At 41.2% G+C, this 14,604-nt stretch overlaps 1 protein-coding gene and 2 non-coding genes across 3 annotated transcripts; all 3 read left to right on the forward strand.

Moving 5' to 3' along the window:
• The first annotated feature begins 8,130 nt into the window (after nucleotides 1-8,130).
• TRNAS-GGA lies at nucleotides 8,131-8,217 on the forward strand. Its single transcript has one exon. It is a non-coding gene; the product is annotated as a tRNA-Ser (tRNA).
• A 415-nt stretch (nucleotides 8,218-8,632) lies between these two features.
• TRNAF-GAA lies at nucleotides 8,633-8,705 on the forward strand. The gene has a single exon. It is a non-coding gene; the product is annotated as a tRNA-Phe (tRNA).
• Nucleotides 8,706-11,073: 2,368 nt separating this feature from the next.
• LOC119282169 (ribosomal protein S7, mitochondrial-like) lies at nucleotides 11,074-12,190 on the forward strand. The gene has a single exon (XM_037562487.1). It carries the CDS (start codon nucleotides 11,632-11,634, stop codon nucleotides 12,076-12,078), a length of 447 nt encoding a protein of 148 aa, XP_037418384.1. The 5' UTR covers nucleotides 11,074-11,631; the 3' UTR covers nucleotides 12,079-12,190.
• Nucleotides 12,191-14,604: the final 2,414 nt, after the last annotated feature.

A 14,604-nucleotide genomic window follows, 5' to 3' on the forward strand; every position in this document is an offset into this window, starting at 1 on the left:
GTGGCGACGGCTGCGCTCGGCACGAGAGGGAGAGAGGAACAGAGGGGGGGGGGATAGCTCGGGAGAGAGTGAGGGGGTCCAGGGGGGTCGGGGCGGCGCCGAGGAGATGACGCGCGGCGTCGCGGTGGCCAGGCGATGCAGACGAGCAGGGTGGTGGCGTGGCGAGCTCGGGCGCGCGCGCCGTGTCCCCCCTCTGCCTACTGGCGCGAGGAGGAAGGCGACAGGGAAGGGAGGCGGCGGTGGGCTAGGCCAGCGGGAGGAGCTGGCCAGCTGGGCCGGCTACAGGTAAGTGGCCCAGGTAATTCCCTTCTCTCTCTGTCTTTTTCTAATTAATTCAGTTTTCTATTTTGCAGGTTTGTTTTGAATTTGGTTTTGAAACCAATTCAATTTATTTTGCTTCTGACAATATTTTTAGGAGCTAAAAGAATTAAAACAATGCTCCACAAAATATTTCAGAATTATTGGACCTATATTTATTTAATAGTAGATATAAATCCAATTCAAATAATTATTGATTTAATTCAAATGCCCAAATTAAATGTTTCTGAGACACCAAAAATATTGGTTTGGATTTTGCCTCTTGCCAATATTTCCAGAGGATAACAGGAACATTTTCTTGGACTTATTTGAAGCAATTTTTATCTTGATCATTTTTTTAAAAGGATTCTGAGGCTTTTGAAAATTCCCCAATTCAAATTTTCATTTGAATTTAAACATGATGCACACACCAGACAGCACCAGAAGCTAGGGATGTGACAAAACGGGATAGCCATCATAAAAGGGAAATCTCAATCAGTACTTCTTTTTTGGAAAGCGAGGTTGAGTTATATGAAACTAAGGCAAGAAGACGAAAAGACGTTCACGTTACCAATTCCGTCTCGTCTGATCTTTTATTGGTTTTGTTTTTTCTCTCGTGCCCTTCTGGGCGGTACAAAGAACTGATGTAGGGGTTGCCGCTCCTTAGTTCATCTCTCGGTAGAGCAAGGCACCTATGCGGTGGGTTCGACTCCCACAGGAGCGTACATTTCCAATCGATTTGGTACTTTTCTTGATTCAGAGTTCTTGCTGTCCATTACGGATTCTTTAGCGATGTAAAGCCATCAAGCAGTAGACCAGCAAGGGTTTTTTCTGTCTCGGTATTCGTTCTTGAATCAGTGACTGAGAGTAAGGGCTAGTGATCCATCTAAACACTAAAGGTGGGGCATCTTTCTTTTCGTAGTAAGCAACTCTATTGCGAATCTAGTTTCTTGATCGAAGTAAAGAAGAATTTTAGTTCCTCTTAGGTGAGCTACTTCGTTCCTATTCTCCGATTCTGAATAGGAGAAGGTTGTAATGAACCCAAAATACTTTGCTAAGGTTCAACCGTTTCGCTACGGTTTTCTTCCAATTTCTTCTAAGGAATTCTGATCCCCTGCCTGCCCCTACTATCAATTGATAATACATAAATGATCCGGGGCTAGTGTTGGGTAGCCGGGCCCACTAGAATTCAAGTGCTTCTTATCGATTCAATACGCCCTTAACGGATCCCCGTGCTTTATCTCCATTGGGTGGAGCAAGACCCTTGTCCTATCTTTTCTTTACAGAGCAATAGAAATGATGGTTGCCCCTCGCTGCACTGACCAATGATATCTCAGAAGAGAGAAAGACTTCTCTAACTTGCCAATGATATCTAGTGGGCACTACGAACTCCAGGCATACTGTACTTGACCACCCTACTTTGCTTTGTCCCTATTAGGCGAAATCAATACTTACTTTCAATTGGTAGAGAGGAAGAAGAGAACTGACACTAGTAATAGGTTGATGACTTCTCTTAACAGAACTGACACTAGTAATAGGTTGATGACTTCTCTGACTTAATAGCTAGCTGACTTCTCTTCATGGATCACCGTTCTATATAGTTAGGCGCAGCATCGCGTTTAACCACCTATCCCTATTCCCTCAATCGATACCGTCCAACTATCCTTTTATTGGGACAGCAGCATACTTCTCGTTAGGGACAATAGTTCCTATACTTAACTAACCTCTATGCGCAATCACTGTTTGACACATCATTCTTTCAGCTTTTCATTCTTGACGACTCTGTTTGACGGAGCCTGACCTTGAACTAGCTTTTTGCAACACAAACCACTATCTTTACTTCCCTTTAGCAATAGTATCTAACTATCAATTCATAAGAGTCAAACGGGTGGGTCCATCCCATCTATCGACAGGTCCTGATACCGGATCTGGGAAACAAGCAATACTCGCCGCAATTCCTTAATGAAAAACAGACCTATCTTCTCTTGAAAGACTGTCCTTTCCTCGCTTGTTATTGTGATATCAATGAAAGAAAGCTGGATACTGACTTCTTCCCAAGAGCTCTATCAGCCCTGAATTCCTTAGCCATACGACTCTTCCTTAGTTTCCTAATGCTGGTGGCCCTAGCGAGTGGTGAGACGGGGCATATACTATTCTCGGTCTTATAATGAAGAGGTTGCCTAGTTTGAACCGAACACTGTACTTGATCTCTCGTCCTATCACAAACAAGTCTCTTCCCCCGAGTCCTAGTAGACTAGTCCAAGTAGTCCGGGACAATAGTGTCCCGTCTCTTCGCTGACCCCTGGCACACAATCACTATAATACAAAGCAAGACAAACCTATCTTATCCTTCTCGGCTAGAAGTTACAAGTTTCCTGTTCCGGTTTCGGCTTGAGGGAAGTGCCTGAAATCGATTCAATTCTTATCTCCGATTTCGAACTCCGGCTGGATTCTTATGACCAAGAGCTATTTTATGGGTCAGAAGAATGGAAGGACAACGAGAAGATGGTTCGGTTGCTCCTGCTGGAATATTCCATTTACTTAATACTCCGACTCGCGTAACCCCGAATGGCAATGTTGTTATTGCGGTTGGTCAGATCAATAAGACAACAAGGGAGTCAGAATATTCTGATAATAGCAAACAGGGCTTTGGAATCTATGGAAGGAGCCTTCAATGCTTCTCTTCTCCAGTGTCAACCATTAGTCGATAACAGAATGAAATGCCACAATGAAGTTGAAAAAGAGAGTCATTAAAAAGAGGCATGCTTGAAAAAGAGTACAGATAATATGTTATGGATGTGAGGAGCCTCACCCAGTACTTTTCTTACAAAACTCAAAAACTATACTCTCCTTTCACAGCCAACCCACCCATTGCTTTTTCGAGCTCGATAAAAAGGAAAGTTCACGTGCCAATCCTTACCATTGGTAACTGTAATTACCAAGCCTAATCTTTCACTGAATACCGAGTAAAGCAAGCAAGAAAGAGGGAAGGAGCAGCTGTTTTCGAGCTAGGCTCGATCCCTTTTTCATCCACTTCTCGCTATTTGTAATTCTACTTGAATTAGTTCTTCCTAAGTTTAGTGAGGTGAGTACTGCATCCATAACTAGAGGACTTGCTTTTCTGCTTGGCTCCCAGGGGAAGTTGGATTGGATAAGAGGAATTGAAGCGCAAGGAAGGCAGTCGGTATTCAAACAACTATTCAGAGTTCCCAACTCTGGGTAAAGGAAATCTTTACTTGACGACTGAACCAAATCCTTTGCCTTTATTTATTCTATTATTTTTATATAGATCAGCTGAAAACAAAAATACTACTACGTTGGGACAATGACCCACCTTTCTCTACTCAACCTGTCATCTTCTATCCTCACTCCCTGGGAGAAATAAGACTATTTATTAAGTGATAAACAAGAGAAACTAGTGATATTATCTAAGCTTCTGGCCATGTCTGATTGGCATTCAAGTCTGCCTTCCATTGCTTGAAAAGGCCTAGCACCGTAAGTAGCAATTGGCTATGTCCAAACTCAAACGTCGTATTTTATCTAAGCACAGGAGTCGTAATAAGGAAAGAAGACATAAGAATGGGAAGTATCCGCTAGTTATAACGTAGTATAAAGAGAGCTATTTCATGGATCTTGGTCACAATAAAAAGAATCCAATAATGATCTATCAACTAAATGAGTTGATTATATAATCCCGTATCTTCATGGTTGTTAAGATGATTTAGTAGATATGTCGGTATCGTTTTCATCTGCCGTTGGGAGTGACTGCTTTGCTAATCTATCCTTTTATCCTTCTTTTCGGAGACAAGCACATATTACCGTAACCTAGTGATTAATATATCCTGTTGGTACTAATCCGTCGAGTAATCAATCCTTTTTCCATTCTTGTTCTGAGGTTGTCAGCTTCCTCCGATGGCACCACTTGTACTCTCTGCCGGAATCTGTAGACATAGTTTCTGGGCGTCTTTAAAAACTGATCGACATAGTTGTCACACACAAACCTGCGCAACGGCTTTGGAGTAAAAGAATCTCCTGCCCGGTCACACACATCATCTCGAGCGCGGAATCTACTACTCTAACAAGATACTCGGCTCGGGTAAATCATGCTTTCGTTATGCGAGGAAAGTGAAAGGAAAGAGGGAAAGGGAGACACTGGGCAATCCGGAATCGATGAAATCACTGTTTTTTCGCCTTGTAATATGTCCGGTTACATTCCAAAGATGAATCAGACCAGGAGATAGATAAGCGCTATGGCGGACACATGAAATAAGAATTTGAAAAGTAATGATCAACTTTATGGATCCATAGGTAGATTCACTTGTGAAGCTATGGGATGGGACCAGATTCAAAAGTTCCAAAAGTAAGTTAAGTGGGACGCTGAGTTCATTGCTGCGATCGAGGGTCCAAAGCAAGCCAATTTGATGACCGCGTAGGAACGGGTTCCGAATGCTCACAATAATGTAGTTGGAAATGACAAAAGGCTCCTAAATTGATACCTAATAATAGCTTAGCAGCTCCTTCGTTTTACTAAAGAGCCAAGTTCGGACAAGCAACTCGGAAGGAGGAATGTGTTGAGATGCCTATGCCTAAGAGAGATAAGCGGAGGACGTATGATAGCCGAGAGGATGTCGGTAAACGACGGAGTTTAAGGAGTTGTTTTTGAATTCGGCATGGCATATTTCATTTTTTTTAATGAGAACGTCGTCTCCTTGCTTATCCGCCTGGCCAATGGAAGGAATTAATTACCTTGGTCAGTCAGCGAAAGAAAGAATCTCACCAGTTCATCATCCCAATCCTTCCTATTAGTTTCATTAATTAATTCAGCCCCAGAGTGTTGGCAATCAAGGGCCAAGAAAGAATCCCAAGTCTATCCTATCTCGCCACGGTCGAAAGCACAATCCCTTTCTCTTCCTATACCGAAATCGTCGTTTCATTCCTCCGCAACTTCTATCGCGGACATGATCCAATCTACCTTGCAAGACAGATTAAGATATAACTTAAGGCTTTCCCAAGCTGGCGCATAACCTCTGGTAGAGGCATTCACCCAGAGACAGAGAAGTGGGAAACCGCGGATGAAAAGAATACCGAGGTCTTTGATAGCAAACTTCTACGCGAGCTTTCTAACTAAAAGGAATCTCTTATTCATATGGCATAAAATGGAAAAACTTGATGGAGATTTCTTCTCAATTTCCATGGTACAGTCCCTTTGCATGCTACAGTTCCATTACTTACTACCTGAATTTGCTATATACGAAATTCTGACATCTACGGTACTTGTCGTCTACTTCTGGTGGAAGCAATTCCAAAGGTGAAGATAATACTGAGCCGAATAGTAATGAGGGGAATGCAAAATCTAGCAAAGGTAAGAAGGGTCAAGGAAGAATAGCAGTGACTTATAAAAGGAAAGCACCGAATAAAAGGAAGGAGATCCGTCTTTCTTTTTTGCATGTGGTCAATGCGTTTGCTGATTAATAACTGCCTAATCTTAAGATGGTTTTGTGGCATGTTACAAACATACATATACAGTCGAAATATAGTTGTGTTGAGTTAGGTTGAAGAATTTTTACCAGATTTTAAAAATGAGATATAGTGCTTTCTTTGTTCGGTAGGATATTTTGCACTTTCATATTCTAGTTCCTCATTTGAGCGTTCTTTTGCTTTGTTGGTGGGGCATAAACTCAGAAATAGTTTTTGTTTTTTCTTTAAATAATAGTAAAAGTATGCATTCAAGTAGTAGCTTTTTCTAAATAGTCGAGTAAAGTCGAGTAGGGCTGGCAACAAGGACTAGGAAGATACGGGCGAGTTTGTTTTTTTAGGGGAAGGCTTTATGCAAGATATGCACGCGAGTAGGTCAGTATATGCGTATTTGCCAATAGAGGAAACCACGTAGTAAGTAGGCTTGCTTTTTCGTAGTGATAGCAACGCTTACAAGGAATGCTGGGATAAGTTGGGAAGAAGGCAAAGATACTGGCGACTAGATCCTTGTGGCAGATTGGAAGATACCGATATCTCTATTTCAATTTGTTGATTGATGGTTTAAGGAAATGGCAGTCGTCCAAATCTTGCACATTTACTGTTACTTCTATGTATAAGTTCCTTGCTCAGGTGTGGCCCAGCTTTCATATCTTATTGGGATAGCTACATTGCCCTGGCCGGGTATTGCGAAGGAAGGAAACACCTTGTCCGAGTCAGGCGATGCTAAAGGATGGATTAAAAAACTCATGGATGCTATCTCTGTTATTGCTGCTTAATGCCCTATTTATACCGATCTAGCTTATAGTTGGGATTTCTAGAAAGATAAGCTAATGCAGCCCTCAGGGATGGAGTGCCTAAACTAACCTTCCTGAACAGAAGTAGCAGAGGTAGAAGATATGTAAATCGTACCATCAAGGGGAAATGCACTATTGATATGCTTGGGCCAGGTTAGCTGATCAAGGGAATATTCCTATCGGAAGAACAATCAGAAAATAAGGAGATAGTCAGTTGGCACTTTTCACACAAGAACCGCTTTTCGTATTAAGCACGGGAGTCGTAAGGAAAGACCTCTGTGTAGCTATCAGAACGAATTAATGAACGAAATAAACGAATTCCGGTGAAACCAAGGCGAATTTCTGAGCCAGCAGTGGGAAAAATATGCCAAGTATTGAGATGCAACATTATGAATGGTGCGATCCGAAGTCTTACTATTTACTCAAAATTGACTCAAATGGTTGACTGAACTTCACAGAGGACTAAAGCCGGGAACTTAAACTAATGGTTTTGCCTTTCCACTTCCCAATTGACTCTCATAAAAGGCTAGGCTACCTCTTCACATCGCACCTGATCCCGAATCATGTGCTCTGTTCAGGGGATCAATAGTGGCCATTAAGCTTTTCCCTTTCTATATATTCTTGAGAATAAGTAAATACCATCCTTTTTCCTATCAGCATCTCTCTATCTAACAGTAAATATTGCTTTCAATCGATCAGGCACTAGGTTATTAAAGTATGGATATGCCATATAATAAGGGAAAAGGCCTCCAGTTTTTTTTAGCGCAAAAGAAAAGCCGATTCCAAATTTTCTATTTCCCGGCAAGTCTATGAGAGTCCTATTACGGATCCTCTGATCTTTAGCTTGAATGGTCGTGTTTTTATATAATTAGGTCTTTCTTCTGAGCTCTTCTATTACGGTACGGAAAAATCAAACCTATCACTCTCAAAGAATGGGTAAAAAGAATTCAAGCTAGGGGAGCCTACACTCTCTAACTACCTATACTACGCCCCCATTGATTGGAAACCCTCGGGGAAAATGATCCCATAAACAAAGGAATTATACAGTACGAAATAGCATAAAAACAGACTAATTCGATTCTAAAAAATCGATAATAGATATTTTATTCTGCTTAAATTGTCCCGACAAGGAGAGATATTCAATATTTGAATCAGATTGGATTTCGTAGTATACCAATGTGAGCCAAACTATTACTATTTCATCTAACTTGAATAACCAAGGACTGAATTTGACTATGGATTCTGATAACTCGAGAAGTTTTTATTTGGTTATGATCCAAAAAGAAAAAAGAAAGGTTTAACAAGCCATGAGAAAATAGAGTAAAGTAACCATACGTTCTGTTTGCATAACGTGTATACGCCACGCCATACAATTGAAATAGAAACATGGGACGATTCCAGAATTTTGAATAGATCCGTGGGGATGAGAGAAGTTGTTGTTGAGAAATATGAAATTGGAAAGGAAGTCAAACTCCCTATGGAACCTGTGATCGGTTGTACCTGTACTTTAGTGATATGAAAACTCGCTATTCAATCAGTTTCTGGTCAATAATAAGATTATGTAGGAGAGATGGCCGAGTGGTTCAAGGCGTAGCATTGGAACTGCTATGTAGGCTTTTGTTTACCGAGGGTTCGAATCCCTCTCTTTCCGTTTCTGTTAATTCACCAACGTTACCGACCACAATGAAATTTCTAGTAAGAGGAAAATCCGTCGACTTTCTAAATCGTGAGGGTCAAGTCCCTCTATCCCCAATAAAAAGCCCATTTTACTTCCTAACTATTGTACCAACCTCTATTTTTCATTAATGGTTCAAACAAGATTCACTATCTTTCTTATTCTACTCTTTCACAAACGGATCCGAACTGACTTCTTTGGATCTTATCCCATTCATACAAATGAACATATTATAGTATAGGCAAGTAATCCCTATTATTAAGTAAGTCATTCACAATCCATATCATTATCCTGATATTTACTAAGTCCAATTTGAGAATACTTTTTTCTTTTTGAGTCCCTTTAATTGACATAGATACAAGTACTCTACTAGGATGATGCACAATAAATAGTCAGGATAGCTCAGTTGGTAGAGCAGAGGATTGAAAATCCTCATGTCACCAGTTCAAATCTGGTTCCTGGCACAGAACGAACAATGAATGCCTTTTCGGGAAAGAAAAGGGCCACATATTTTTTTTAGGGAAAAGATTTTTTTAAGGGGAAGAATCATCAACAAAAAATCCAGGAAAGAACAGCGAAGGAAAAACGTGAAAAAACAAGTGTTTTCCCGGAACGGAATAGCGGAAATTCCATACGTTGATCACCAATGTTGCATGTCTTTCCTTAAGCTGGAGTACTTTGAGTTAGAAGGCCTACTTTATTCGTCCTTTTAAAGCCTACTTATTCGTCTAGCTATTTCCAATTCTAATAAATAACCCGATCATATCATATCTTGGAAAACCCTAAGACTACCCAAGGCTGTACCCTACAGTGTTACCTATAGTCTATACTTGTGTATACGTTGCCTTCTGGGGTGGCAAGCTAGAACCAAGTTTTCTAGGTATCAATTCCAATTTAAGTCAATGATCCTCATTTTCTCCAACATTAAGAATATTATTGGTAAGGTGACCAACCATCACGCAGGATTCCGGGTCAGAGTAGCACCTCTTGCCTGATATATACAGGTCGTTACTGGCGATTCGTTTGTGCCCTATGGTGTTCAATTGCCCGTTTGTTCCCTCCCCCTCGGGACGGGTCAACCTACTTTGCCCGCTCAGGTGCTCCAAAATGCTCTGACTAGACCGCCGACACCCATGATTAGTCCATCATTCAACATGGCATTTCGTAAGGGCTCATAAGGTAGGAGGAATCACAGATCCTCCATGCACTTTCGCCTAGAGTTAGTTTTATTTTTCACTACTGTCTGAGTGGTGGCTAAACCCTGAAACTTTTCCTTGAAATGAAATAAAGATCTAACTTTATTCCAGTAGTGGTTTCCGCAAATGTAGATAATCTTGTTGATTAACACCCACTTTCCATACCCTGCAATTCAGAGGCCATCACCTCTGGTCTTTTAGTAACATATCAGTAAACAAGGCTCTCCTCGTGTAGCTTTTTGTTCTCGAGGAAGAAAATCTCATTGATTACTTAGAATGCCGGATGAAGCAAGTTACAGCATTGGTTCTTTCGTGATTCACGTATATTGGAAATCTCTTTCTTTAGGAAATGGGATGGCATTCAATTCTAACTTAGGGATTCTCTTCTTCCTGAACATTCATGAAAAGAAGGACTCTGGCTTTAATGCTAAAGTTTAGTACTGGGCCGAGCGTACTTACCTACTTAGACAAGAGGGATACTTATAGATCTCTATGAGCGTAAGGCAAAGTGGGCAAGACTACTTCCACAACTACATTTTCGCTTAAGCAGGACCTGTGAGACCTCGAAGCAACCGTCTACTACTAGTTATAGATGCTATTTCTAATTGAATAGAATGGATGCTTCACAGCGGTTCTGCGACAGGCAGGGCAGCCGGGTGAACATAGGCAGCTGTTCCTATAGAACACAAGTCTTTCTCTAAAGCACGACCTTCCGATTGGACTACGTCTGGTCTCTATCCTTTTTATTCCTAAAATGGGTCCTCGATCAAAATGATCTGGTGTCTATGTCCATGCCTGAGGTTGGTAAACCCTATATCTATTGCGGGGTGGTTTGAGGAAGGGACAACTTGTAACCCACGACTTACTACTACGAAGATTCTGGCGGAGAGATTTTCACATATAGATAGGTCGGGATGAGGAAGCTCCGTAGTCAACTAATAGATAGAAAATCCACCTTGTGAACCGTGTTTGTCTTAAAGTACTGTCTGAGAAGGAATATACCTGTTCCAATCCCTCTAGTGGCTATACTGATTGACATAAGTAGCTTTCGTAGTCAAAGCTCACAGGGCCAAATGCTCTATTGGAGTGGGCATGAACACACACAATCAAGGTTCGAAGAACTTCTACTTCACACCTTGAGGATTCTATGACGCTCACTCAGTGGTGTTGTGGCGATTGCAAGCAATCAATAAACGAGGAAGCCAAATTATGGATCCAGGAAGGCTGCATCAGAAGGAAGAGTAGGTGTTGCTATGCCGTTGGCTGGGACTGAGACAGAGAGAGGGGAGCATAGCCCCTATGATCCCGGTAAAGAGTTCCAACTAAGCTCTTCTCAGGTTCTTTCTTTCTCTTCCATTCTTATGTTTATATATTAAAGTGTAGTTTTCTTACTGAAATATAATAATATTAATCTAATATGCCCATTGGTGTTCCAAAAGTACCTTACCGGATTCCCGGAGATGAAGAAGCGACTTGGGTTGACTTATACAATGTTATGTATCGAGAAAGCACACTTTTTTTAGTTCACTGCCCTATACATAGAAAGAAGTGCTTTTCCACCGGTATCAACATTCTATCTGGAATCAGTAGCGATAATTGTTGTATTGTGAGCCAGCCCCGTAAGATACTACGCACCTCCAAATTCTATATGATTTTTCCAATCATTTCATTTATACGACCTGCAAATAAGATAAGATCTTGGCTCGCCCTACAAAAAAACAACTATATGCCCTATAAACTTGCTTCTTCGAATCTCGAAATAACATATAGAAAGTGTTTCTGTGATGAGACCATTCTCGATCGATAAATGCGATAGGAGCCTATGTGTTTCACGGGCAGCCGGCCAATAGGGGAAGGTTGTGAATCCGGCGAACCGACCGCTTTAAGAACGTGATTGTCTTCTCTCACTCAGTTATCAATTGACAAAGATGACCCATTCTTTTTTGCCCTAAAAACGACAATGGTATGGTACTTTTTCTTCAAATCGAGATTGTGTGGGTGTCCGCTCATGTTCACGTTACATGCTAAATCAGGCTTTCCTTGGAAAAACCAAGGACAACCCCTATCTCAGTCTCCTTTCCTTTCTCTTTTCGGGAGCAGAGCTGAAAAAGATGGACAGTAACGATCGCGTAATATCAATTTATCGGCCTCGTCATCGAAAGCGGCTTCCAATTGCTCGGAAATTCTCAGCTATATGGGGGACTTTGATGGTGAGCAAAAAGAATTGATCAAGAAATTGGTAAACTTTCGCATGATCGATGGTAAAAGAACGAGAGTTCGTGCTATTGTTTATAAAACTTTTCACCGCCTAGCTCAAACTGAACGCGATGTAATAAAACTTATGGTTGACGCCGTAGATAATATAAAGCCAATATGCGAAGTGGTCAAAGTAGGAGTCGCAGGTACTATTTATGATGTTCCTGGGATTGTAGCCAGGGATCGTCAACAAACCTTAGCTATTCGTTGGATCCTTGGAGCAGCTTTCAAACGACGTATAAGCTACAGGATAAGCTTAGAGAAATGTTCATTTGCTGAGATACTAGATGCTTACCGAAAGAGGGGAATTTCACGTAAGAGAAGGGAGAATCTTCATGGACTGGCTTCCACCAATCGGAGTTTCGCGCATTTCAGATGGTGGTAAAGTGATACCACATAAGGAGCTCTTCCTCATTCAGTCATACTCAACAAAAGTAAGAAATGTTTGACCCGGATCCTTTTTTCATCTTCATATAGAAAGAAAATCGGCCTTCCTCATACTCTCCCCTTCATTCATAGAGTTGGAGGAATCCACAAGAGGCCTGCCCGTTCATAATTGCATAAAAGAACCATTCTTTTTATGAAAACTCTTGTTCCAACCTCACCTCAGGTCGAATGAATACGAAAGGGGGATCAATCAAATCAATAAGCCATGAATGAAGAAGTAGTGGGCCTTTCGCCTTATTTCGTTTGACTCGTGGAGCTGAGAAATCTACTTCAAAGAGAGGGAAAGAGTGCTAGTCCGAAAGAACAAGCAAGGGATGAGCGCACGGGAGCGAAATCCGTTGCGCCCACGCGCATACGTTTTCTTGCTGGGTAATTTCTCATAAAGTTTTTGTGTTGTTTATTCCTATTCCTAGGGGTTGTGCTTTTTCCCCTATGCCGCCTATTGGTACTAGTGGAGTAGGATTGGCCTGTAATACAGAACCTATAGGGGGTGTAACCTTTCGCTCAATACTCAAATCTACAATTGAAGCATCTGAGGCTGCATCAATCGAGGATACACGACATAAGGATTTGTTAGATGTCTAAACTGAACTTCGCCTTCACCAAGCATGGGTTTTCACTGGTCCTAACTAACGGTTGGCAAGCGATCCCCTATTCTGCATCCCGAAGATCAGACGGCCCAGAGCCGGAGCGATCATTCAAGCAAGTTACTCAGCTTGAGTTTTTCAGTCAATCAATAGATTGTGCAGTTTCTTAGTCTTTTGGTCCACGTCTTCATGACTTATAGAAAGGGTTTCTTTCTTTTACAAGATCATGGAAGCTTCAGAAACCATCCGAGATCTTCTGGAAACAAGAAATGTTGCATCAAAGGGTTCAGTGGTCATATCATAGTGAAATCGAGTTTCTTGATTTAGTCGATATCAAATTCCCAACTTAGAAATTCGAAAGGACTAAGATTCTACTTCTTCCTCAAATACTGGGAATGTGGATTCAAGTATGATATCACTATTCCACAGATCTCAAGAAAACGAATTGAACAAGTTTGATGGCTGGAAGAAGATAGGAAATATTCAAACATGTATTGCATTTCATCGATCTCACCCTTTGTTCAGTGCCGCATAAGTACTGACTTCTTGAACAGATACCGGTACCGGTCATGAAGGCTTCGCCCTTCTCAAGTCAAGTGCAGAAGCGAAATCCGTTGAGCAAGAAGCCAGTGATCCCACAACATCAAAGTGATACACATGACATATTGGAAATTAGGCTTAGTTTGTAGCTGTGAATATAGTAATGCACTTATTTATTGATAAATATGTTCTTTCAAGTAGAGCATACTCGGTAGAAAGGAGGTCGCGGAGCTGGGAAGAGGATTAGACTTTATCGATTACTTGGACTTAGAGACCAATTATAGAAAGAAGACAGTAGCTGAATGAGTTTTATGGATCTAGTTTATGAGCAGCTTAACTAGAAAAGCAAGCAGAAGGAATAGAAGAATGAAATGCAGAAATAGGGGAAGGGCGGGTAGCATTTTCAAATGCCAGTTTGAGTGAGACAGTTTCTGTTTGGCCCCCCACTTTTAGGAAGTTCTTCCATTCTGCCTTTGTCTTGCTCTAAGCTACCTGACTTCCTTCCTTTGTTCTTCCATTCTACTTTGTATGATTCTGATCATCAGTTCTTATCGATCCCATTTTAAGGAAAAATCCTTATGTTGGTAAAATATACGTGTTGATCAAGGACAATGAAGCAGCCATGAAAAGATTGAAGAACGAGGTATGATGATTACTTCGGACTACTTTCTGTTCTTCATGCAAATGACCATATTTTCCGTCTGCAATACAGGTAGAAGATACTAGGTTGTTCAGATGTTTACAGGAAATCCATGGGAAAAACTACCACAGCTTTGTATTAAGCAAGCAGGTTCCAGTCGTTCATAATTTCAGGGAAGCCTACATTGGCATTGCTCCTGAGTTAGCCAAAGAGATCGCGGAAGAAGTGGATGTTATCGTAAACTCTGCAGCAAATACCACTTTTGATGAGAGGTTCGTGAAGCTATACTAGTCTTGCACCAAGGATTGCTTCCATTACTAAATGTGTAAGTTCACATTCCATAGCAAGAAAAGTATTGCAACTTGCAGGTATGATGTAGCAGTAGACATCAACACCGTGGGGCCATTCCGGATAATGAGTTTCGCGCAGCGGTTTCGAAGACTGAAGCTCTTCTTGCAAGTATCAACAGGTCAGAATGCGAAATAAGAGTTTCTTGTGGTCGAAATCAAATGGTAACATGTTTCTATTAATCTCAAAAGCTTACAAACAAGCATTAGCAGTATGTTTGCATGTCATGTTTTTGGCCAAACAGCATATGTGAATGGGCAGAGGCAAGGTTTGATACTAGAGAAGCCATTTTGCTTAGGGGATACCATAACAAAGGGGATAGGTTCCTCATATTTTTCAGCACATCAGA

This window comes from Triticum dicoccoides, chromosome 3B (genome assembly GCF_002162155.2).
Source record: "Triticum dicoccoides isolate Atlit2015 ecotype Zavitan chromosome 3B, WEW_v2.0, whole genome shotgun sequence".
Classification (NCBI taxonomy): domain Eukaryota; kingdom Viridiplantae; phylum Streptophyta; class Magnoliopsida; order Poales; family Poaceae; genus Triticum; species Triticum dicoccoides.